This window comes from Theobroma cacao, chromosome 10, assembly GCF_000208745.1.
Source record: "Theobroma cacao cultivar B97-61/B2 chromosome 10, Criollo_cocoa_genome_V2, whole genome shotgun sequence".
Lineage (NCBI taxonomy): Eukaryota > Viridiplantae > Streptophyta > Magnoliopsida > Malvales > Malvaceae > Theobroma > Theobroma cacao.
In genome coordinates, this window is record NC_030859.1 from 3711486 (window position 1) to 3735000 (window position 23515).

At 36.9% G+C, this 23515-nt stretch overlaps 4 protein-coding genes across 6 annotated transcripts; 3 read left to right on the forward strand and 1 right to left on the reverse strand.

Annotated features, from left to right (window-relative positions):
* Nucleotides 253-5076, forward strand: LOC18586361 (general transcription factor IIF subunit 2). The gene is made up of 6 exons (XM_007009717.2): nucleotides 253-580; nucleotides 2088-2196; nucleotides 3140-3270; nucleotides 3404-3472; nucleotides 3643-3789; nucleotides 4527-5076. The coding sequence occupies exons 1-6, from the start codon at nucleotides 365-367 to the stop codon at nucleotides 4641-4643; spliced, it is 789 nt and encodes a 262-aa protein (XP_007009779.2). The 5' UTR covers nucleotides 253-364; the 3' UTR covers nucleotides 4644-5076.
* On the forward strand, nucleotides 6265-9152 carry LOC18586362. The gene is made up of 4 exons (XM_007009721.2): nucleotides 6265-6569; nucleotides 7637-7783; nucleotides 7890-8183; nucleotides 8339-9152. The coding sequence occupies exons 2-4, from the start codon at nucleotides 7649-7651 to the stop codon at nucleotides 8969-8971; spliced, it is 1062 nt and encodes a 353-aa protein (XP_007009783.2). The 5' UTR covers nucleotides 6265-6569; nucleotides 7637-7648; the 3' UTR covers nucleotides 8972-9152.
* Nucleotides 9638-14647, forward strand: LOC18586363 (RNA pseudouridine synthase 5). 2 transcript variants are annotated; one of them, XM_007009722.2, is made up of 14 exons: nucleotides 9638-9794; nucleotides 9872-9929; nucleotides 10016-10043; nucleotides 10136-10182; nucleotides 10281-10371; nucleotides 10912-11077; nucleotides 11513-11600; nucleotides 12439-12523; nucleotides 12710-12785; nucleotides 12982-13049; nucleotides 13288-13357; nucleotides 13525-13603; nucleotides 14122-14215; nucleotides 14372-14647. In XM_007009722.2, the coding sequence occupies exons 1-14, from the start codon at nucleotides 9692-9694 to the stop codon at nucleotides 14453-14455; spliced, it is 1137 nt and encodes a 378-aa protein (XP_007009784.2). In that variant the 5' UTR covers nucleotides 9638-9691; the 3' UTR covers nucleotides 14456-14647. The 2 variants fall into 2 exon arrangements, with proteins under 2 accessions (XP_007009784.2, XP_017984690.1); XM_018129201.1 differs by lacking the exons at nucleotides 9638-9794; nucleotides 9872-9929; nucleotides 10016-10043; nucleotides 10136-10182; nucleotides 10281-10371 and adding an exon at nucleotides 10595-10803.
* On the reverse strand, nucleotides 14629-23515 carry LOC18586364. 2 transcript variants are annotated; one of them, XM_018129200.1, is made up of 5 exons: nucleotides 23207-23515; nucleotides 22815-23101; nucleotides 21163-22035; nucleotides 19022-20194; nucleotides 14629-17857 (listed from the first exon to the last, which is right to left on the reverse strand). In XM_018129200.1, the coding sequence occupies exons 2-5, from the start codon at nucleotides 23002-23004 to the stop codon at nucleotides 14856-14858; spliced, it is 5238 nt and encodes a 1745-aa protein (XP_017984689.1). In that variant the 5' UTR covers nucleotides 23005-23101; nucleotides 23207-23515; the 3' UTR covers nucleotides 14629-14855. The 2 variants fall into 2 exon arrangements, with proteins under 2 accessions (XP_017984689.1, XP_017984688.1); XM_018129199.1 differs by having other exon boundaries at nucleotides 14629-17860.

Here is a 23515-nt window from a genome sequence, read left to right on the forward strand (position 1 = left end):
AAATATCCTCAATTTTAAATTTAATAATGTCCTTATTATTGCAAATTTCTTAAATTATTAAAGGGATTTATGCAAAATCAAACATTTATAAGAATTTAAAAAGTTAAACGACATAACAGTTTTATCTATTTATTTTATTTATTATTCAAGAAAAAAATTAGAAGAAAAAAAAAAATAGGAGCAAAAGATCTTCCCAGTCCAACTCCCTATATAAACCCTCCCTCAGGGATAACAAGTTTGTTAAACAAAATTAAGAAACCGTTTCTTTCCCCTTTTCCCTTTCTAACCCAAAAAGCAAAAGCCATTTCCCTCCTCTCTTTCCCTTCCTTTTCCTTTCCTTTCCCTTGTCTTTTCCCTTACATCCATGGAAAACAAGGATAGCTATCTAGAAACAAGCAAAGCTGAAAGATCAATGTGGTTAATGAAGTGCCCTGCATTGGTTTCACGCTCTTTCAAGACCCCCCAGCCCTCTTCCATTTCCACTTCTTCTTCTCCTCCTACACCTCAAGCTGTTGCCAAAGTTATTCTTTCCATTGACCCTCGCGTTTCCAATGATGATAATGACTCTTCTTCTCCTCAGGTTTTTCTTTTCCCCCAAAAGCCATTTTGCATTTTTCATTATTTCTTTTGCATTGTGGTGATTTCTTTGGGTTTGTTTCGTTGCATGCATTTGTTTTTCCTTGTTGGGTATTTATTATTTTTTTCTATTTCTCTTTATCTTATGTTTAGGGGATTTTTTTGTTAATATGGGGTCTTAAACTTTTAAGGCTTTTTTAATGTTTTTGGCTTGTTCATTGCATTCATTCTTTTTTTTCCTTAGTGGGTATTTGAATTTTTTTAGGATTTTTATTATGGTTTAATGGAGGCTTTAAGTTGTGGTTCTTTTTGGCGTGCTCGTGGTCTTCCTTTTTTGTTCTTTTCTTGTTTATCTTTCTTTACACTGGGAAATAAAATAACAATTTTTCTTTGGCTTATGAATTGTGATGAAGTTTTGAAATTTTACTATGTTTTTGTTCTTATCTTTTAGGAATGTGGTAAGCAAATTCTTTTTATTTCGTCTTTTGGTTACTTTGCAGATATGTTGACTTGGTTGAATCTTTATTTTCATCCACTACAAATTGCTTGCTTGCAGAGTTAGTGAGTTAATAGGGTGGTGAATTTTTGTTCTATGATGATTCTGGTGATAAGAGATGGGATGACAGTAGCCATAGTAATGAAGTTAGTTGAAGCCATAACATTCAGGGGAAGTTATGACAGTCTTTGTTGTTGAAAGTTAGCTGAAATTATAATTTAGTTCCTGAAGTGGGTGAAGGATCCAAGCGATGATCTTATAGAAATTTAATGATTGAGAGCTTGGACAAAAACCATGAGGAATCATAACAAAGAGCTTAGCCCTCAAGTCTTAAGAGTTTTCAAACAAAGTTGTGCAACTTTTCAATTTCATTTTGATATATATATATATATAGTTTTGCTGTTTTAAGCAACATTATTATCATTGAGTTCTTAGTTAATGGGTTCTCATTCCCTGTGGTATTTTTGGCTTTGGTTTACTCATTGCTCATGTTTCGTTATTAATTTTGTTTCACTTGAGGAATGAAAAATATCTTTCTGGAAGCATGTAATTTTCCTTACCTCGGTAAATGAAGTTAAATGAAGTCATAGCTTTTTAATGGAGGGTTTGAATCACAGCGATTAAGTTTGATTCTCAGCTGTTGTAAAATTATAGGGAATCGCAAAAAATGAATTTAGCCCTCAACTTGAAGGATTATCAGAATGGAATTAGGTAGCTCTTGTGTTTACTTTTGCCAGGTGTTTCATGCTTTTAGGTCCCTGTGTTTCTCCTAACATTGTTTTACCTGCAAGCCCACAGTTTTTGCTATGAAGTTTAACTTGTTCATATTCCCGTCTTGTTTTCTGCTGTTGTGCAGAACTTGTCAATCCATTGTGACAGATTGAGTTTTTCTCACCCTTTCTTTTCCCTTTTTTCCTCGTTGGCAGAGCACGGGTGGGATGGGTTTTTATTTTGCCTGAGAGTAATAATGCTTTTATTACCTTCTGTCTTATATAAGTTGTTTTCTGAACCTCAGTTTACCATGGAATTGGTTGGCACAGAAATTCGAGATGTACCCAAGCGTTATTCCATGGAAATGTCAAAAGACCTTGTTCCAATGTCTGTGTTTTCTGAGTCATCCCAAGGTAAGCATATTTCATTCCAGGATACACTAGCCTTATACTTCACTTGGCATGGTTGAAGTGCTTCTACAAGTAAGTTTGTCATTTGTAGTTACATGATATCTATTTCTGAGATATTTTTTATCTAGTTTTGTTCCATACTCTTTACGTGGAAGTGGGGATGTTTTAATTCCACTGTTATTAATGGGGTAATTGTGGTGCTGTGATGTGTTGTCTTTCTAGTGAATGAAACATAGGCTGCTGGCCAGTAAGGGTAAATGAGAAATCCTAACATGGTCTACAGTATACATTGGGAAGGGGCCTCCAATCTCCTATTTCTTCTAAGAGGAGAAAACAAAGGGTCAGCTGCCCAGAAACCATTATCCTTGACACAGAATTGAATTATCGACCTCTAACAGTGTCATACCATCTCATCACTCTTTCCAACTACGAAGGATTATTCTTTTGGACTTAAACCATTTCTATTATGACTATGTAATGTTAAAAGAACATTCTTGCAGGACTCTTGATATACTGCTCATGCATAAAATCTGAGTGATACACCATTCTATTGGCTTATTAGCAGACTAGATTCTGAAATTGTGTCATACTATTAACTGCTTGAGATTAAACTGAATTAAAGTGGTTTCAAACAAGAAACCTGAATATGGTACCGGTTCAAGTTGCCAACTTGAGACACTTCTATTTTTAAATATTAGCTCTGCTTGCATATGTTATTAGTTCACATAACTGAGAATCTTTTGAATCTTCAATAGATCATAGGTTTGACCTGTTAATACACAAAACTTGTGCATGAAGACTTGGCCAATAATTTACTGCTGCTTCAATAAAGATCTGGTTAGCGAGTGAAGATATCTAGAATTTTCTATTATTAACTCAGGATGGAGATTTCTAACATTGAGAAACATTGTTGCTCTCATGTTTATGAATTCATCTTGTCTTGCAGGAAAGCTTTCTGTTGAGGGAAAAATACTAAACAAGTTTGACATGAGACCTCATGATGAAAACATTGAGAACTATGGGAAACTCTGCCGTGAAAGGACTAATAAATATATGACCAAATCCAGACAGATACAGGTCCTTGTAATTACTTTGTATATTTATGTCCATGCTTCCTATATGGTTTTTTTTTTTTTTTGGCTTTATTATTTCCCCCACATTCCACATTCCTTAACTTTTCCGCTAATTTTCCCCTTATTCTACATTTCAGGTCATCGATAATGATAACGGTACTCACATGAGGCCTATGCCAGGGATGATGATTGCTACTGTATTCAATGTACATATGATTACTTTCATTTCATGTAAAATTTTCTCAAGTGAATATTATGTTTTTCACTGATTTCTTTTCCTGGGGACCCTGTTTCTTTTTGCTCTCATATATGCAATCAGAATATATTTATAATCTGTCCGCCATTTGTATGAGGAGAGCTGATGTGTTTGCAATAGGAAAAGAAGAAGACACCTACCAAGACATCAGAGACGAAAAGAACAAGGAGGGATCGTGGAGAGATGGAAGATATTATGTTTAAGCTCTTTGAAAGGCAACCGAATTGGACTTTAAGACAACTGATTCAAGAGACAGACCAACCTGAAGTATGTTTCTTAAACAATTATTCCTACTCAATGCTTATTGGTAACTTTGAGAACTTTAATGCTGTACCTATCAATTAGCTAATCCTGCTTTCAAAATTAAAAAGGATTTGGACAAATGGTTCAGAAGATATAGTGATTAAGAAAAAATGGTGCTAAAGACATTATATTAAGAATGAATATAGTCTTGGGTAGAATAACGAACCTAAATTTATTTCCTTATTCTAGCAGGGATAGACATCTGATTGAGAAAATGCTGATTGATAACTCCCATGTATATAATCAAACAGAAAGAAGATCACATCTATGAGGTCTGTTTAGCCATGGACAAAGAGTAGAAAAGTGAAAACATCAAATAAGGTTAAAAGAAATCAGACTTCATAAAATAAAGGTGATTTCATTAGATTAAGAGTTAATCCATCAAAATTTTTTCTAGGATTAAATAAAGATCTGATGTTCTAGACATGAAGAAGGTACAACTTCTGTGAACTTATATTGCTTGAAATTTTTTAAGATATGTGCTACATGGATTGTCACTCTGCAAACTTAAAATTCAGCGAATCAGGGTTTGCCATACTTTCTTCCACCAATCATGGTATTTGAAAGATGAACTGTTATTGACTCTAAGCATAAATGCCACAAGCTTGATCTTTGTTGGCTATACAACCTATCTGGTTTTTTAATTGCCTTTGGGCCAAAAGTTGACAGTTTTCTGATTCTTCTTTGAACTCTCTCTGAAGCAATTCCTGAAAGATATACTTAAAGACCTCTGTGTCTACAACAACAAGGGAACTAATCAAGGATCATATGAGCTGAAGCCAGAATACAAGAAAGCAAGCAACGATACTAACCCTTAAGTAAACTTCCTATGCCGATCAGCTACTTTAGAAAGAGTATCATCAGCTGATTTTTATTTGCCTTTTGCTTGTCCCTAAACTACTTCCTTGATCCCTTCATTTCAAACAGAATTGAGTATTATTCTCCAATTCTTCAATGCCAGTGAAGAGTCAAGAAATAACCAAAGAACATTTGATTCTCCCTTTTAGTACATGCTTCCCACAGAGCAAAGTAAATGCTGCCATTTTTTGTCATTTCCCCAACTTGGCTCAAGCATTTTAGAGTCCTATTTGCAGTTTGGAATTATATCTTTTCATCATGAGATAGAGCATTGATTTGTTCTATGCTTTTTGATGTAAATATGTGAAATTTTTTAACTCTGTTTTGTCTTTTTGATGGAATGCTAAACATTTTTCAGATGATTGAGGATAAGATGTGTGGGTGATTTTTTTTTTTTCTTGGGTAAAGAGATCATTAATATCTTCATCATTGAGCAATGGCGTTGACTTTGTTCAAGATTGAAGGTAACTGAAGAATACCAATCAAAATAAATGATTTGTTAAACTGAATTTGGTACTTCATTTTTGATATTAATACTCCATTGTAGATGCAGTAGAGATTGAGATGGAAGGAAGAAGGGGGAGGGGGACCTCATCTTTCCTCTACCTGATCCCAACTTTAGAATAGGTCAGGTTTTGGGTGAACTAAAACGTACCTAACCCTCTCTTACATATGAGATAAGAGCAAGACAAAACAATGGTGATGACAACAAAGCTGTCTTCTCATTTTAAAGGAAATGGGTGACTTCTTTACCTGTTAGGCTTCTAGTTATAAAAATAAAAAAAAAAACAGAATAAAAAGAAGTTTGTATTTAATTTATTTTCTAACAAAATGAAATTTAGAATTTCTGTCTCACCAAAAACTTATTCTTAAATGCCCCCTTGGGCATTTCATGTGAAATGTTGACTTTGTTATATTAAAAATCTTTGTCGGACTTTCTCATTATTATTTTTTTTTTAAAGAAAACTAGTTTTCCAATTTAATCAAAATAAAAACATTGAATTTCTTTGTACTCAGACAATGTGGAAAAGTCTTTGTTTATGGACAATTTCCATATGATGAGATATAGAATGTCAAATTCAAAACTCAATTAAGCTCATATATATATATATATGCATGCACTAGTGAAAATGTCATGTCATTGGCACAAAAATGTAGTTATAAAATTTTATTTAATTTAAGATAAAAATATAAGAATTTAATTTAATATAACAAAAAATAAAAATTTATTTAATTTTTTAAATCATTTAGAGATTTTTTTTGTACGTATAATGTTTCATTGATGTATAAATGCATTAGTGAAAATGATTATATTGTAAAATAAAAAATATGGGGAAAGGAAATCTTCAAAATGCAACATGCACGCTGCTTCCCCTCCCCTTGTTTTTAGTTATTTATCAAATATTCACTTGATTTTAAAAATATATTTCCTTCTCTACCATTTTGAACTTTTTGCCTGTACAGCTTGCAATCGTATTTTATGGGAAAAAGAAAAAAAAAAAAAGGGAAATTCGGATATATTAATAAATTAATTTCCAGAATGGGCAATTCCAACTATCAACTATGGCTGCCACACGCGTCCGTTGACTCAAAAAATGAAAAACTCCACCACTGTGGCGTCTTTTTACCATATCCACCCTTCCCCCAAAAGGCGTGTGCTTACCACGGCGTCGTTTCCCCTGTATCTCTTTCTCTTTCTGTCTTCACGAATTATTGTGGAATTACCATTATTTATTTTTATTTTGGAACCGCATTGTCAGTTTGCCACCTAACTCTCTCTCTCCTTTGATTCTTTTCTTTGTTTCCATTCTTTCATTTCTCTCTCAAAGACTCTTCTCTTTGCTTTGGTTTTTTCAATCTCCTTGATCGTTGCCATCTGCAGAAAGGTACGGTGTTTTTCTCTCTTGTTTTTTGGGGGGGTTTTTTGTGATAGGTTGTCCTTAATTTTATTGCTTGTAATGCCCTTTGTTTAGCTTCCGATTGATTTTAATCGTTTATCTTTTCGAATTCTTCGATGGTTTGCTTTAGATTTTTGGTTTGATTAGCTTTACTTGGTTGATCCTTTTTTCCCATGGTTTCTACTGTTTTCTTTATTTTTTTTATCATTTTTTTTGGGGTTTAAGTTCAATTTTTTTGTTGGGTTTTATGTTTGTTATCAGGGATTTCGTTTTTGTAGTAATTTCTGGGTTTCTTTTTTTAAGGTCCATTTCAGTTTTTTTTTAAAGAAATCCATGGTTTTTCTTGTAATTGGGTTTTTAAGATCTCTATTATATACTTTATTGGTTTTTGTTATTTGATCTTCATGGTAATTATTAAGTCTTTGAAAGAGTAATTGGTTAATCTGCTGTTTAAAAGCTTCAGTTGTTTTTTCTTTTTTCTCCACTGCTTTGACTCGATTAAACATGTTTGATTTTACTTTCTTGGGTGGATTTGCAACCTTTGGTATTCATTTATGAGTGCTTTAGCGAATTCCATGTGGTTGATAAGTTGGGGTTGGAAATCTGGTATTGTTTCAATAGTTGCTGTTTAAAAGCTTCAATTTTTCCTTTATTCTTGACTTCTCAATTTGATCTGACATGTTCGATTTCAATTTGTGATCAACTGATTTCGGCTTGTAGTATGGCTGGTTTTGTATGGTCCTGATTTATGAGTACATTGCTCCTTTGATGTTAAGAGATATAATCATAGGGGGTTTACTCCTTTCTATTTGTTTTTATGATGTCTAGAATCTATCTTGGACGTCATTATAGATAAATTGAAGTTGTTTAGATACATGGCTCTTGTTCTTATGATGTATAGTTGTTCTCTGATTATTAACATTAACTGTTGATTTTCTAGAGTTTGATCATTTTGATGTTGATTGTTAACTTCTTGATGTTTCAGTTCAATATTTAGTGAGACAGACCTTCTTACTCCTAGCACCTTGCTTAAACAATTTTATGTTTTTGTGCAGGTCACCTCCACAATGGATTTTTTCCTCAGAGGCCTAAATGAGGATTCTGCATCTTCCCAAATGGACATTCTCAGATGTCCATTTTTGAGAAACATTAATGAGCCGACTAACTTTTCCTTCTCATCAGCCATGCCTTTCCCCATGCCAGTAAGATTATATTTCTTTTAGACTGTTGTGTCTATCGTGAGCATTGTGCTTCTTGCTTCATGTGTTTTACTCAACTTCTCATTATGTTTCCACTTCTACCTCTCAGGTACGAGGAGCCAAAGGTCCAATTTTTGAAGATGGACCCAATTTTGACATGGCATTCAGGCTTTTCCATGGACGTGATGGAGTAGTTCCACTGTCTGAACGATCTTCCTTTCGCACTGAGAAAACAGAGCCTGAAACAACTCCACCCAAGTTCAATCCTTTGGCTGCAAGGGCAGCCACCATTAGCCTCTCATCCTTTGGACCGGGAGGGCCTTTCAGTTTTGATGCATTTTCTAATAAGTGGAACAATCAAAAAGGAAAATCAAAACCATCCAAGAAAGAGTCTTCTTCACAGGTAATTGAAAGTGTGTATCCATTTATTTTTCGACAGTAGTTTGGACTTCAGACCTAGGGCTTTAAACTTAAAACAATCACCAAATGTCATAAAGATTTTGGATTATTTATTTTGAAGCATTCCTTTGTTTACATATTTTTGTGCTGGTGTTTCAGGGAGGAAATTCCAATCATGAAGCATTGGGCAATGAATGGCTACAAAATGGGAACTGTCCAATTGCAAAGTCGTATAGGGCAGTTAGTGGTGTTTTGCCACTTGTCGCAAAGGTTTTTCAGCCACCTCCAGGGATGAAATTCCGGTGCCCCCCAGCAGTGGTTGCAGCCCGGGCAGCACTAGCACAAACTGCTTTTGCCAAGAACCTACGCCCTCAATCCTTACCCACAAAAGTGCTGGTGATTGGGATGTTAGGCATGGCAGCAAATGTTCCTTTAGGGATATGGAGGGAACACACTGAAAAGTTCTCACCATCTTGGTTTGTGGCTATCCATGCAGCTGTTCCATTCATAGCCATGCTTAGGAAATCTGTGTTGATGCCCAAGACAGCAATGGCATTCACCATTGCAGCATCTGTATTAGGACAGGTTATCGGCTCTAGGGCAGAACGATATCGAATGAAAGCAGTAGCAGCGAAACGATTAGGTATTGAGGAATCCTCTGTTTCTGTCGGTGATGCAAGCCAGTTTGAAGTCGTTGCGGTAAAAAATGGTTATTGCAGCAAAGATGTTGAATGGGATCCAGTTTCTCTTCAGGTGGCGAGGCCTTCTTCATCAACAGATGTGTTTTGCTGATACTTTTATCCTTGTTGTAACTTAAGCGACTGCCATTCTGCATAGTGTAATTCATTTGTGTTCAACAATGTTCTCAGTTGTTCTGTGTTCCCTTTTGTGTTCCTTTCTTGTACCAGACATGTTTTGGCAAAATCAATGGAGAGAATAAAAGATGCAGAAAGAGAAATTTTCTTCTTCATAATCTCTCTCTCTCTCTCTTTCTCTCTCTGGTACTGAATGGGACAGTTAAAAGTATCTTTTTCTGTCCGAAACCATAGCTTCCAACATTGACTTGGTCAAAGGATTTCAACAATGGTGGCTGCCCGCTGCCATATTCTTGCAATGTTTTTGTTGACATATTCAGTGTGAGAATTATTACGTCAACTAGTTCCCACTACGCAACACCAAAGCTTCAACAGTAACTCATGGCCAATTGAAGAACTGCAACCATGGACTAGCTTAGCTCCTTTTCTGGCCCATCTAGAACCCGATTCACTGCCACAAACCCAATTCTCAGGACACCAAATCCAGGAGACGGAACCTCTCTCTCATGTTCTTCACGGCCCAGTGAATAGGCTGAGAAGTCAATTGGGTTTTAAAATATGGATTATTTTTTATATAAATTTATTAAATTTTAATAAGCAAAATTAGTTTTTTGATTATATCTGGTTAACATATGGAATAACAGTTAATCCTCAGCGAAGTAAAATTGCTTTGCCACTTAGAAATTCAAACCACGATATGTCAAACGATTCGCAAACTCAGTCTCTGGTTTTCGGCTTACCTTGGCTGGAACTCAACGACGGCTTGTTCTACGACGACGTCATCAAACCGTCGGATTCCGGTAATTCCATAGTTTTTTATTATTAGTATTTTAATTTTACTGCGTTAAATTTTAAACTGAAACCACTTATTTGACAGAGCTCACTTTGATTGAGTTTTACTCTAGCAAGTACAAAAATTCAGCTCCTTCACAAGGGTATTTATGCTTAATTCTTTATAATTATATTCCATTTTCTTTTCGGTTAAACTTTTTTTTTTTCCAAATTGTTAACTATTAAACAGTTGGTTGCAGCGAATTCAAAATGGACAGGTTCGTTTCAAAAATTTAAAAAAAAAAAGGAAATTAATTTATAGAATTAATCATTTTTAATTCTTTATAATTCCAATTTCGTCCATATGCAGATATCAGTTGATGGAAGAGTCGTTAGAGATCCAAACACAATTCTGAGGTTTCTTTTTTCTTTTTCTCATTGACGCTATGGAAATTATTTGCCAGTTTTTTAATATCTTTTGTTTAGTTTTCGAATTGATTTCTTGTTTCTTTTAGAGGTCGTTCAGAGTTAGTTTACCACAGGCTTCCTTGGAAAGAACCAGACGCGCCTCACGCGCTTGAAGTTTTATACGAGGATGATGATATGGTAAATGTAATTTTGTGCACATTTATACCATCTTTAATCTGTGTTGCTATGACAAAGGTATTTGTCCTACATGAGTGCATTCAATTTTATCCTATGGTTTTTCGTTATCTTTGAAGAGTCAACATTTTCATTATTCAAGTCCACTTTGACATGTCGACATGCTACTTTTTAGGAAATATGTAGAGTCGAAGAAGAATAGTCTCGAACGGTTAGTAAAGTAGTAATAGTTTCTTTCTACTAGATTATGTTGAAGAAAATTTCTGTTTGGAATATCCTTTTTTGTTTTTAAGAGAAATATCCATGTTTCGAGTTCTGCTCTGGGTCTCCAGGTTGCATAGATTTATCCTTTTCAGTGTTATGGACACCTTGATGTGTTCGTGTGACATACATCTTCTCTGGCTTTTAGGTTGCATTGAAGGACTTTGGGTTTCGGTTGAATTTCTTGTTATTCTCTATATATTACCAGTACCCAAATTAGAGTGTGGCAGTTTGCAGTCGTGGTTGATGTTTGATGTAAAATTGAAATTTTTATGTTTTCAGATTGCTTTAAACAAGCCTTCCGGTCTTCAAGTTTTGCCTGGTGGTCTTTTCCAGCAACGGACTGTTTTGACACAGCTTTCATGGCGTATGAGGAAGCAGACCTCTTCCCTGGCAAGTCAAGAATCACATCCAGTTCCTGTACATCGTCTAGGCAGGGGTACATCAGGTTCGCACATTCATCATTTCTTAATTGATGCTGATAACATGACCAAGGCTTTATCTTTCTCCGCGTTCATGATCTTACTTGCTCAAGAGTAGATGTTAAGCAAGGGTGTGTTGATGCAAGGAAGTAATAAATGGAGAAATAAAAAGCTAATGTTAATTTATTTTAGAGCCCCATACTTTATCTTTGACAGTAGAGTTACAAGTTCGGCAATAGTTTACCGGAGAACAGAATTATTGGAGTAAATCATTAAATGTTGTTGTAGTGATTCTTCCATAGATAACATGTCAGCAATTTATGTTCCTTTCTATGTGATATTACTGGCTTACTTCTTTACTGTTCTTTTTCCTAATTTTATATTAATTCATTGAGCATGAGCAACAACGGAACTCTAATTATTTTTTGTGGTGGTCTGATTTGTTGCCGGTTGGCGTCTAGGAATTTTACTTTGTGCAAAGACAAAAGCTGCTAAAACTTGCCTCGCAGCATATTTTGCTGATGGAACATCTCTCATTGGAGCTAACAGGTATTGAGAGAAATCAATTTCCATCAGGCTTGCTTCCATTTGTAGCTTATTAAGGTTCTGTTCAGTTGATGCGTTTGCCATTTGCCTTTTGTTTTCTATTCATTTTTAATTTTTTGCAAAAATTAAAAAAAAAAAGTAAGAAGCAAATAGCAAAAGTACCAACCAAATATAGTTTAAGTCAGCAAAACCTATTTTTCCTTCTAGTAGCCTTTTTTAAAAAATGTTTTAAACAAGTTGTTATTGGAATCTCTGTTTACCTGATCGTCAGAAGTTAAGCATCATGTCTGAGTTAGTGGTTTCTGTTGACACTCATATTCTAGCTGTTTGGAGAGCATCCATAAATATATACGGAACTGAAAATAAGTTTCAGTTTAAATACGATGCAATTTATAATTCTAAGATGAGACATGTAGGAATTTTCACTATATGATGAAGTTAAATGTACATAATTTAAAGTCATCAAAATCTCCAAAGAAGACTACAAAACAAGGAATACAATAGCTTGGGGCTAAAAATAAACAAGCCATCGGAAAAAGCAACAGCAGCAATATATAAGATGATAAAAAGTGGAAAGAGCAACTTTAGTAAGGCGAGCATTCAGTTCTCGATGCTTTAAAGCTGGACAATCGAAAAAGGAATTAAAGAAGTGTAAGGGCATGCTGTAGTTGACTGATGCAATAATAGCAGATAACTGGCTTGAATAATCAAGATGGAAGATTTTGTATTCACAATACAGATTGAATCATTCACTTTGGAGCTTTCTCTAGCTTTTATAGCCATCTTTCCAATTTTTAAATGTATATATAAGTTACTGATAAAACCATTCTTACATGTATAGCAATAGGAAAATGCAACCTAGTTGTACCAGGAAAATTTCGAAGATATATCGGGCACTTGTAACTGGGATACTTGGTGAGGACAAGGTGATGCCTGCATCAATCACTTTTTCTCATAACAATAAGAATGGTTGTTTGCATTTCTATTTATGCATTTATTTCCTATTATATGTATAAGATGGTAATTTGAGTTATCTGTATCTACCGATCTTGTGTCTTAGTTACTTTTCCTGGCATAAAGATTTACATCAACTGAAATTTGTTGCATCATAGGTTGTTATTAATCAGCCTATTGGAATTGTGCAATATCCTGGGGTGGCCAAAGGACTATACGTTGCTTCACCCTCAGGTTTGTTCATCATGTGTCCAATAGATGTCATCTTAAAAGTTCAATATAGTTTCTAATCCATGGAATTAAAAGAGCAGCACCAGCTTTTCATGAAGTTTAGGATACTGATTGATACCCTTGAGTTGCTATCACATGATGCCATCTGAAGTATCAAATGTATTAATGGCTTTTCCTTGATCACTTTGCACTTGACCAGGGAAACCTGCTTTGAGCAAAGTTGAAGTTCTTGAGAAAGATGAGCAACAAAACCACACATTGGTCCAGGTATCCAATCTTCTTTATTTTGCTCTGTCTCTTTCTTTTGTTTTTTTTTTTTTTTTTTTTTTTTTTGGGGGGGGGGGGTGTGGTGGAGGTGTGCTGTATGAAGGCTATTATTCAATTAAACATTTGGCGAACCTCTTGAAGATAGCATCTCCATGAATATTTTCATGGTTATGAAGAAACTTATATCGAGTTCTGTTTTGATTTACTTGAATTAATATTTAAGTTATATGTTTGACAGGTTCAGATTGAATCAGGAAGGCCTCACCAAATACGAATTCATCTTTCTTTCATAGGGCATCCTTTGTTGGGTAAACGTTGAAGCATTGTTTTGTTTTTGTCAATTCAATCTTAAATGAAGTCTGGAGTTTCTTTTACTTAAATGCTGCAATTGCTGAAGGAAAGCATGTCACAACAGCATCTCTAAGTGACCCTGTTGTTGTGGTTGAAATGAGATATTATTTTTCCTATTGATCAGGTGATCCACTTTATATTGCTGGTGGCCAGCCGAGGTGCTTTGACTCCGAGTTTGTAGATGAAAATTATGCACAAGATGGGTATGACATAATGGATTTGCTTTCATTTCCTTCCTGATCTCCCTATTATTTTTCTGTGAGTAATAGCAGCTTCTCTTATGTGCTAACCTTTGCTGTGGCTTACCTTAAAATTTGAAGGTAGGCAGAATAAGAGTAAGCATTAACATAAAAAAGTATCTAACTTAATATGTATAATTGTTCATGAACTCTGTGCTCTCATTTGCCTGTGTCTGGAAATGTTCAATTGACAAAGCCTTAATATGAACAAAGTACCAAGTCCTGTTAAATTGTCCTGGATATCCATCATGAATGTCTTGTTCTGGACTCATGGATTTCCATCCTGAGCCAAGTTTCGGTTTGATGCCAAGTTAGTAAATCTTTATGGAACATTTTGCCTCCAAAATAACTGTTACAAATGATCTAGTTAAGAGTTATAATAGACTACAATATCTATGTAGGGTTTTATCAGAGTGTATTAGATATTCTGTGTACTTTATAGGTGCAATAGTCTGGAAATAAATTATTGAGAAATTGTGCAGAGGGTACCAGAGGCCGGTGAACCCTGTACCTGGAGACTGTGGCTACTACTTGCATGCACATCGACTTCTTCTCTCACACCCAACCACAGATGAGGTAAGTTATACGCACATGAATAACTGGCACCCTAAACCCTAAAACTCCCGACTAAATCGTGAATTTGGTTTGGCCAAACTCAGTCCACTTCTTCTTCTTCTTTTACCTTGGTCCTTAGCAACAATTTTTACAGGTTTTTGTCAATTTTGGTTGCAGATAATTAACATAACTGCACCACTTCCACCTGTCCTTCAAACACAAGATGAGGTCAGAAGGTCCAGGGAATCCCAATCCATATAGAATACCCAGTTTTGTTTACAAGGACTATCATAGAGTATGGTCAAAAAACAGTCCTATTCCTAATGATATAATTTGAAGCCCAAGTGGTAAGAGTCTACATGCAACTCTCCATTCCTGTAGGTTTGTGGCTAAAAGGGAAAAAAATTGACCAGTTTAGAGGGTGGAACCAGAAATTGGCCTTTCAACAGATTATTTTTGTGTATTTTCCATCAAATACAACAAATACAAGGCTGCTGGAATATTACAAAGCACCTAAAATATTTTACCAAAAAGACGGGACACTTCAGAACCGTCCACTGCCCTATCATTTTTTCATTAAAACAAATACAAAACTATTATACAGAGCGCAGCAAAGAAATGTTTGCCGCCAGAGGCCATCCGGCCCTCAAGTTGCTTCCTACTACCTGCCTATGTCCCCCTTACCTCTCCATGACTCTTCTTCCCTGACAATGCTCCCACCCTGCCCGCCGTACTGCTCCGTTTTCGCATACTGCATTCTTAGTACTGCTACCGGATCCGAAATACTAGGTCCCCCTACAATTACCCCTCCTCTCCCCACAACATTCATTCCAACCATTCCTCCCCTTCCCTGCTGCTGTAAATTTGGGATTGCATCAAACCTGTTTCGTCTTTGCATCTCCGAGAACATTTCTTGCCGCTGCTTCATATCCACAGTAAACGGTGCCACCTTGGTACAATCACGGCCCCTGTACACTTGATAATCCACCACCCCATTGTTGCTGCTTATTTCCCTTGAGGGGTAAACTGAAACACCATTCAAGTTTCGCTCATTACTCCGAACAACAGTCTGCAATGCCTGCTGCTCCATTTGGGATGAGGATGACGGATAGTTGACAAACGCAGCAGGATACTTAGCCACTAAGATAGCAGAGTCAGGCAAAGATGACAACCCAGTTTGTATCCTGTTCCCATCCCAGAACCCATAACTCCTCTTGGGAACATTTTCTGACGCATGATAATTATTTCGGTCAAACTTTGAAAAAGATGCATTTCCATCAACATTATTGTGACCTGTGAATTTCAAATTTGATGATTTCGTGGTCTGTTTTGGAAAATGGGCTACCTTGTCATCATCTTGGGAACTAGAATGCAGTATTTGACCAAACAGCTTGACATTGCCATTCCTGCAAGGTTTTTCTGTATCTGACAGACTCCGTGAATGGGATTTTAGATGATCATTTGCTTTTTCCAAGTTTTGCACCAGGAGTGGAAGCTCAGCCACTGATTTCGAACTATTACACTTCTGAAGATGACAATCCTGAGCCAAATATGGACCAGTAACACCCCTTTCCAACAATGAAAGGCTTTTAACTTCAGGAAGCTGACTACGACTGACATCACCATTCATTTCTTTCACAGTTGAAACTTGCAAGGGATAACCCCTTAGAATCTGGTAAGATTCAGTAAGATTCACTACCGGCTTTCCAGACAAACGGTCAGACTCGTCTCCACTCACAGATTTGTGAGCCTCTTTGTCTTCGTTCTCCTGATAATCAAGTGTTGATGACAATCTATCTTGGTTGCATACTTTCTCACATTGAAAGGCATCGGAATCATGCAATGTAGAACCTGTAGCAGTAGAGTTTTTCTTTGGCAATAATACTGCAGAAGGCTTTTCAGCAGAGTCCAAGTCAAGAGGATCTCGATGCAGGCCTCTAGTGTTGAAGCTAAAACCTGAACAAGAACTTTTATCAATGGACGCATCACTAGTTTTATTTGAATCTAGCCTAGAGATACTTTGACTGATAGTCTCTGCACTGCATTTTATATCAGGTGCATCCACACCATTTTTGGCCAATGAAGTTTCCTGTGCCCTCAAATCATCTCCAAACCCCTCAGTAGCACAACCAGAAACTGATATAGGCTCAACCACAGCAACTAAACTAGGAGGGCAAGGATCAACTGCCTCCCGAACAGATGCTGGTACTGCAACAGTAACACCCTGTTCGGCCGCTTGCTTTCTTCCTGCATTTAAATTGGCCAAAGCAACACTTTTCTGGACCTCCACTGACTCAGTCTTGTTGCTACCAACATTCATATCACCACCACTTTCACAAATTGGCTCAGGCTGGCCCACATCAGACACCATAGTTTCCACTGCCTCAGAATCTCTATGATCTACTAGCCTCCCATTGTTTTCCTCTGATACATTCAGGTCAGTCTGCAAACTGACTTCCCCAGTAGGATCAGATTCATCCACATTCATGCTCACAATAGTGGAAGGCAAGTCCTCCTCCACTTTAGAGCCCAACTTATCACTGCAAACAACTGAGCTCTCCAGGACACAAGCATCCTCAATATCACTCCCACCACCATTGGCATCATCACTCATTGGTGTTCCCAGGTTTCTTGTTCTTGGATGTATCAAGTCCAGTCCAAGACATTTGCGAGCCTTACTAAAGAAAACCTTGCATTGATCCCTGGATCTTGTTCCAACACATCGTGAGATCATTGCAAAATCCTTACCATACAACGAAACAGCCTGTATAAAGACAGATTTTTCCTCATCTGTCCAATCAGCAGGATCCATTTCCCCACAACTCTCATCTGAACAAGTATCATCATCTATATTCTGAGTGACATCAGATGTTGAACGCCTTTTGACCACAGAATCAACTTTTTGGCACTTCCACTCACGTTGGTAACTCTCCCCAGGGTCGGCAGAACTAGTGATACAAGAACTCATTGCCTCTGAAGACAACGAACCACATATCCCTGCTAGAACATCAGCAGCTACAGTTTCTCGGTCATTCCCAATAACATCAAAACTGCTTGACCTTTCTACAATGCTATCATCAACTCGTGATGTTTTAGAATCAAAACGCCCTCCCAAAAAGATCCTACCGGCAGATGTCTGCCGATTTCGCATGCCACTTTCTGCATGAGCTGCTATAACTGAAGCCTCACCCAGAACATCAAGGGAGGCAGCATTCAATTCACGGCTCCATTTTTTCCCTGATGTCAACAAGTAGGTATTAGCAGTTGACTTCCCTTGCTTACTCAGATCAAGCTTCTTCTTTGTTTTCTCAAAACATTCAGATTTGTGGTTTTTGTAATAGAACTCAACACAGTCTGCAGTTGTCTTATGATCAAGAAAGGAGGCAATTTTTCTAAAGTCCTTCCCAAAGGCAGCCAACTTATCCATAAAAATCTCCTTCTCTTCAGATGTCCAGGGATTGATCAAAGCTCTTTCCTTCTCAACAGCACATGGATCTTCAACTAATCCATTACTAGAGATAAACCTAGAAACCTGCTTCTCTTTCTCATCCAAAAATAATGCTGGCATCTTCAAAGCATTCCTGTAGAGCCTGACATGGGAATCTGAAAGCAGTTTGCTCACAAAATTAATCATCTCTACATTAGATTCCAGGCTCAGATTTCCTGCTGCAAAACAACCAGAAAAATAATTAGAGAATATGCATCACTACTGATAAACCCTAAGTCCTTAAAAAACCACGCAAACATAAGGCAAAAACTCATAAATTTAAAAAAAAAATTATCAAAATACATATCAGCAGCATTAATAAAGGCTAATCGATGTCAAAAGTGACCTGCTTATTACACTGATTCTAAATATACTCAAACAGTTCCATTAGAAACAACAATTACCACAGAAGAAAACATTTAAGAAAAAACATAAGATACTTTTTCATGTTTTTTACAAATTTTCACCAGGAAAACTGAAGCCATCAAGAATGCATTTTACAATCTACTATGTCACAAGCATAAGAGATAACTGCAGTGAAGCAGAATGTTAGGCTGCATTTAATGCATCAACCATAAAACTACCAAACAAAAACAGATATATTCTAATTTCTAACATTTTGACTATTCATTACTACTTAAATCTCAAGCTACAAAACATACACGGCCAACCCAAACCCATCCTTTGAATTAAGCAAATACAGTTCAATCTCCAACATGCAATCCCCAATTTTTGTGCATTTTCACAAAATGCAATATCGCCAAGAGACCAGGATTCTTTGAAAGGTTTTGGAATATACAACATAGATATCTCATTTTATAATCCACAAGAAGCATAGAATTCTGCCAAATCAAATACTAAAATGATATCCTCCCAAGCAGGACCCAGGAGCTAATTCTCTACTGAAATAGTTCAGCAGGCAAGTAATCTGTGCTACCAGCTCATATCTAATGCATAAGGTATTGAGGAAGATGCACCACAACACATCCAACCCTTCACTCACCAATATCAACTTCAAAGACAAAACATGGTAGACTAGTTCTATTAACCTCAGGCTTCTAACAGCAAAATAACAAATTTACAAGAAATCATAATAAGAGTTGAACAATAAATGCAATGAGTTTTACCAGACAAAGGGCAATATACTGTTACCCAGAAAATCCATTAACTAAAGCCAAGAATCTATAATATCATGAATGACTGGCCATCCAAAAAAATGGAATAGGAAACAAAATAAAGTGTAACATACTTGAATTAAGGTAAGGCCGTTCAACCACATGAAAATCACAAAAGAACTAGCAACACATAAAAACTACTCATCAGGAGGGTCAAACAATTACCAGGAGAAGTGAGTCGAGAACGAATGGAGGACCGATGCTTTTGGTAGCCACCAAGTGTTGAACGTAAGCTCAGTTCATATTTCTTCTGCGACTTTGCACGATATTTTCTTATCAAAGGCGAACGCATATCTTCCTTCCACGCATGCTGAAATGCTTTAAACTTAAGCATCAAAACTCTCTCCTTAAATCTTATGCGCTGCTTCCGCTTTACAATTTTTTCCCTGATTAAAGAATCAGTCTGCCAGCATGCTCCATTGGCAATTTCAGAAATAACGCTACACCAATCTTTTGGCAATAAGTTATTAAATACTTTAGAAGCACTATTTGCCAATTCCTTATTGGTAGCGATTATTACATCATACATTATATTTTCTATGTCCACAACAGAGTTTGAAGGTTCTGGACCATGCACATCATTATCAATCTTTTCAAGTGCACTCCCTTCCCCCGAAAAGGGCACACTAGTCCCTTCATTACTTGAACCAGGAGCTAAATTCACCTCCCCCATTGTTGTCAATTGAACAGTGCCCAAATCACCAGAACATTCATGAAGCTTAACATCAGATGGAGAAACTGCTTTTTCCAAAGATGATGGTTCCACAAATTTAGATGTAGCCGTTCCAGGACTATCAATATCCCCATCCTTTGCATCAGCATTAACTTCTTCCAAGACGCCATTACAAAGAGGCACCTTCTCCTCAAGAGCATCACCACAAGGATCAATTTTCAAAGGAGCAGGTCGAGGGATCATATTGGATATGGCTTCCAGTTCCTCACAGGCTCTTCCATTTTCCTCCATGGGAAGAGAACTGGATGTTGCTGGGCATGGATATCTGCTTCCAGAGTTCGCTTTCAACGTCTTAAGCTCATTTTCAAGTGAATCAATTTCAGATTCAGTCATTTCCAATGCCTTCAAAACGTCACCTTTCCATAGTAGCAACTTATTCATTGCAGTAGACCGAACAAAACTAGAATCCACCGTACTAGGATCATCAGATTGAAGCAAATCAACAAGTGAAGAGCCCATATTAATAATCGAGTTCATATCCAATTTCTCTAAATTAAAAGAAGGTCCTTCCAGATGATTTTGAGAACCAAGACTTGGAGAACCACATAAATTACTAATATCATTATCAATATTTGCAGCTTTGCCAAATGATTTCTCTTCTACACCTGCAACAACCAGGGATATTTTGATAATTAATGAGAAAACCACAACTCAGAAAGCAAATCCATATGCAAGAAAACAAGTACAGGGAGAAGGGGTATCATTTCACCACCAGCAATTAGACATTTTCCAAGATAAAAAAACCATTACAAAGTTGTCTAATTTGGACAAGATTTGAAAGCTAAAGAAAATTAAAGAGGAAAACATCTAAAGAATAAATCAGTCCCAAATACACAAATATCTTTCATCACAGTTTTCAACATAGGTCAAACTCTCAATTGGAAACAACTAATCTTGCCAAATATTTGTCATTTTTCCTCCTTTCTGACAAGGCCTAGAATTCTACATAGTTAGGTTCTATGCCTTAAAGAGATGGCACCTTGGTGACAAAAAGAGAAGAGCCATCACCTCATAAAAACATAGGCTTAATTACAATGAGTTTGCTTTAAGGGGGAAGTAGAGAGTCAAGAACATATTTTTATTCAACTAGCGGTTCTTAAGCCATGAAAACAGTGGACAATGCGGTCATCGTAATGACAAGAGTCACATAACTATCAAACTAAAGCAAGTAAAAAAAAGCATGTACAATGCAGAATACCATGATCAGTTCCAAACATAAATTTGATTGGCCACATGGGCCTACAAGATTATTGTCAATTAGAATACACACAATCCAACCTTATCAATTTCAAGTTACTAAGAAGGGTATGGGGGGAGAAGTGGAGAGTCAAGAACATATAAGCAAACAAGGGTCATAATTATAAGAAAAGTCACATGACTGTCAAGCTAAAGCGGTTATATAAAGAGAATAATAATAATATTAATAAAGCACAGATTATATGTTTCTCAAACCAGTTCTGAGCAACAATCCAGTTCACCAAGCACACCTTCAATATTATTGTCAATAAAATTCACGGGTTCCAGATAACTCTGCTTAACACTGAATAAATATATAAGAAAACCTAAGATTTACCTGGTGAGGAACTGCAAGCAACCGATGAGGGAGTTGCAGGAGAAGCACAATCAGAAAATCCAAGAACTCTAGGGCTCTTTTCTGCCAAGTTTGAACCGAGGGAATTGTTAGGTTCTGTATTACCAACAGAAATTGTAGCCACACCTCTATTCATGCTTGTATCAGGGCCTTCAACTTTCTTTTTTTCATATTTTGCAAGACCCTCGCCCCATCCAAGGCGTGGTTTCTTTCTTGACATTGTCTCATCAGAAGGTGCAGCAGATGTGACGCAGGCTGCTGCATCTCCAGAAGGGGACTGGACTGGGGTCAAATTTTTCTGTTGTAACTCGAGCTTCCCTTCACCAGAATCTACACCTCCTAAGCTCTTTGAGCTACTTGAATGGCTAAAGCCTGAACCCCGTGAAGACAAGCTTCCAGAGCGGCTCCACTTAAGAGGCTTCCAATCCATCGAGCCTACTGAGTTTTCTCTCTCACATCTCTGTCCTGTGCCCAACCCATTGACACCACTTGTCTTATTATCATGCTGATCTTTATGAAGCTGATCCCATGTGCTTACAAAGTCAGAATGAGCATGAGAAGGGTATGTTAGCATATCATCCACTGACCTCTGTTCATTATTCACATCATGAGGCCTCCCAGGAGTGTTTGGGGACCCATTGCTCATTTCCCAAGAATGAGCTCTCCAATCTCTCTGGCTATAAGACGCTCTGTTGTTTTCCCTACTGCTGTTTCGGCTATATTTCCCATCTTCACGAGAAACTGACTGACGGCAGCTCTCATCATCCAGCATCTTGTCACCTGACCGAGATGGCACGTACCCATGACCACCATTCTCTTCGGCAAACAGGTGCCAACTGCCCTGCTTACCATGACCTTCATAAAATATTTAAACAACAAAGGAAAAAATACAAAACCATTAACACATGCAAGGTATATGTATTCTTCCAAATCCCAGAAAAAAAAAAACTCAAATCTCTCAAGTCTTCCCCAAAGAAGAAAAAAACCCAAAAAAATAGAATATATTTCCTAGAAAAAACTAAATTTCTCCATTTAATAAATCAAAGTGCATGTTCTTCAATGAATCAAAGACAAAGCAAATTCAATATTTCCTACCTCCAAAGATCAAAAAAGAAAAAGAAAACAGTACCAGAAAACCCCACAAAGAACACGTTGGTTCCTTCAAAAAAAGCAAAAAAAAAAAGAATATTAAAAAATTAAAATTATCCATTACCCAAAAATCAAACTATATGTTCCTCTTTGAGCCCAAAAATTAAAAGAAAAATAAATGCTTCCTATCCCTAAAGAAAAAAAAATTACTCAGGAAATCCAAGAATGTTTATTTCTTTTATTTCTTAAATAAAGCAAGAAGAGAAAGAAAAACTTTCCAGGAAAGAGAAAAAGAAAAACTCCCCATTAACTACAATAAAGGTATCTATTACTCAAAGAACCCAAAGGAATGAAAATTTCTAATATTTCCAAAGGAAATCAAATCAAAAACTAAAATACCCACGGATCTAACCAATTCTTACTTCTTCCCTCCCCAAAAAACCCATCTCGCAAAACTCATGCTGATACAATCCTATCCTTCAAATAAGGCTTAAAATAAGAGACTGCGGTGAAACAAACGGCGTAAAAGGAAGGAAAGAACTTACCAGGTGGACGACGCAAGTCAGCTGATCCCCAACGAGTGAATTCTCTAAAGGACCCATGCTGATACGACGACATAGAAGACGAGTCTCTCCATCGAGCCGTCGACGGCTGCTGTGGCTGCGACTCCGTCCTCTCGTGCTTCCTCTCCTTGTAAAAATCCTTCCGATCCCAAGGCAACGGTTCTGGCGGCATCAAATCGCATGAGGCAGCACCACCCCAACAAAACGCCACCGTTTTTCTTCTTTTTCCACAAGATACCAAACCCTAGAAAAAACCTAGCGCTTCTTCTCTACAAAAAAAAAAACCACCGGTTTACTAGGGTTTTCTAACTTCCACAAATCAGAACGGCGCCGCAACAGAATAAATCTATGGCTCTTTTCTTAAAAAAACTTACCGAACCGGATTTTGCGGCGTCAGTGAACCGGATCCCACAGCGTGGTATCGGTGGTGATCTTCAGCTTTTGAAAGGTTATCTCTATTTAATCGGAATAATTAAAGAGAAAGCGGAAAAGAGTGAATTTGCTTGGATTTTCTCGGGTTTTGTTGGGTTTCTCTGTCTAATGTTTGTTTGGAAAGAAAAATCTGTGGGGGCGAGAAAGTGAGAACGTGAAGCCGATAAGGGACAAAGAAAGCCTTGAGAGAGAAAGAGAAGTGAGAGATAGGCATCCGTATCTCAACACCTCCATTAAACCAAATTTCAATC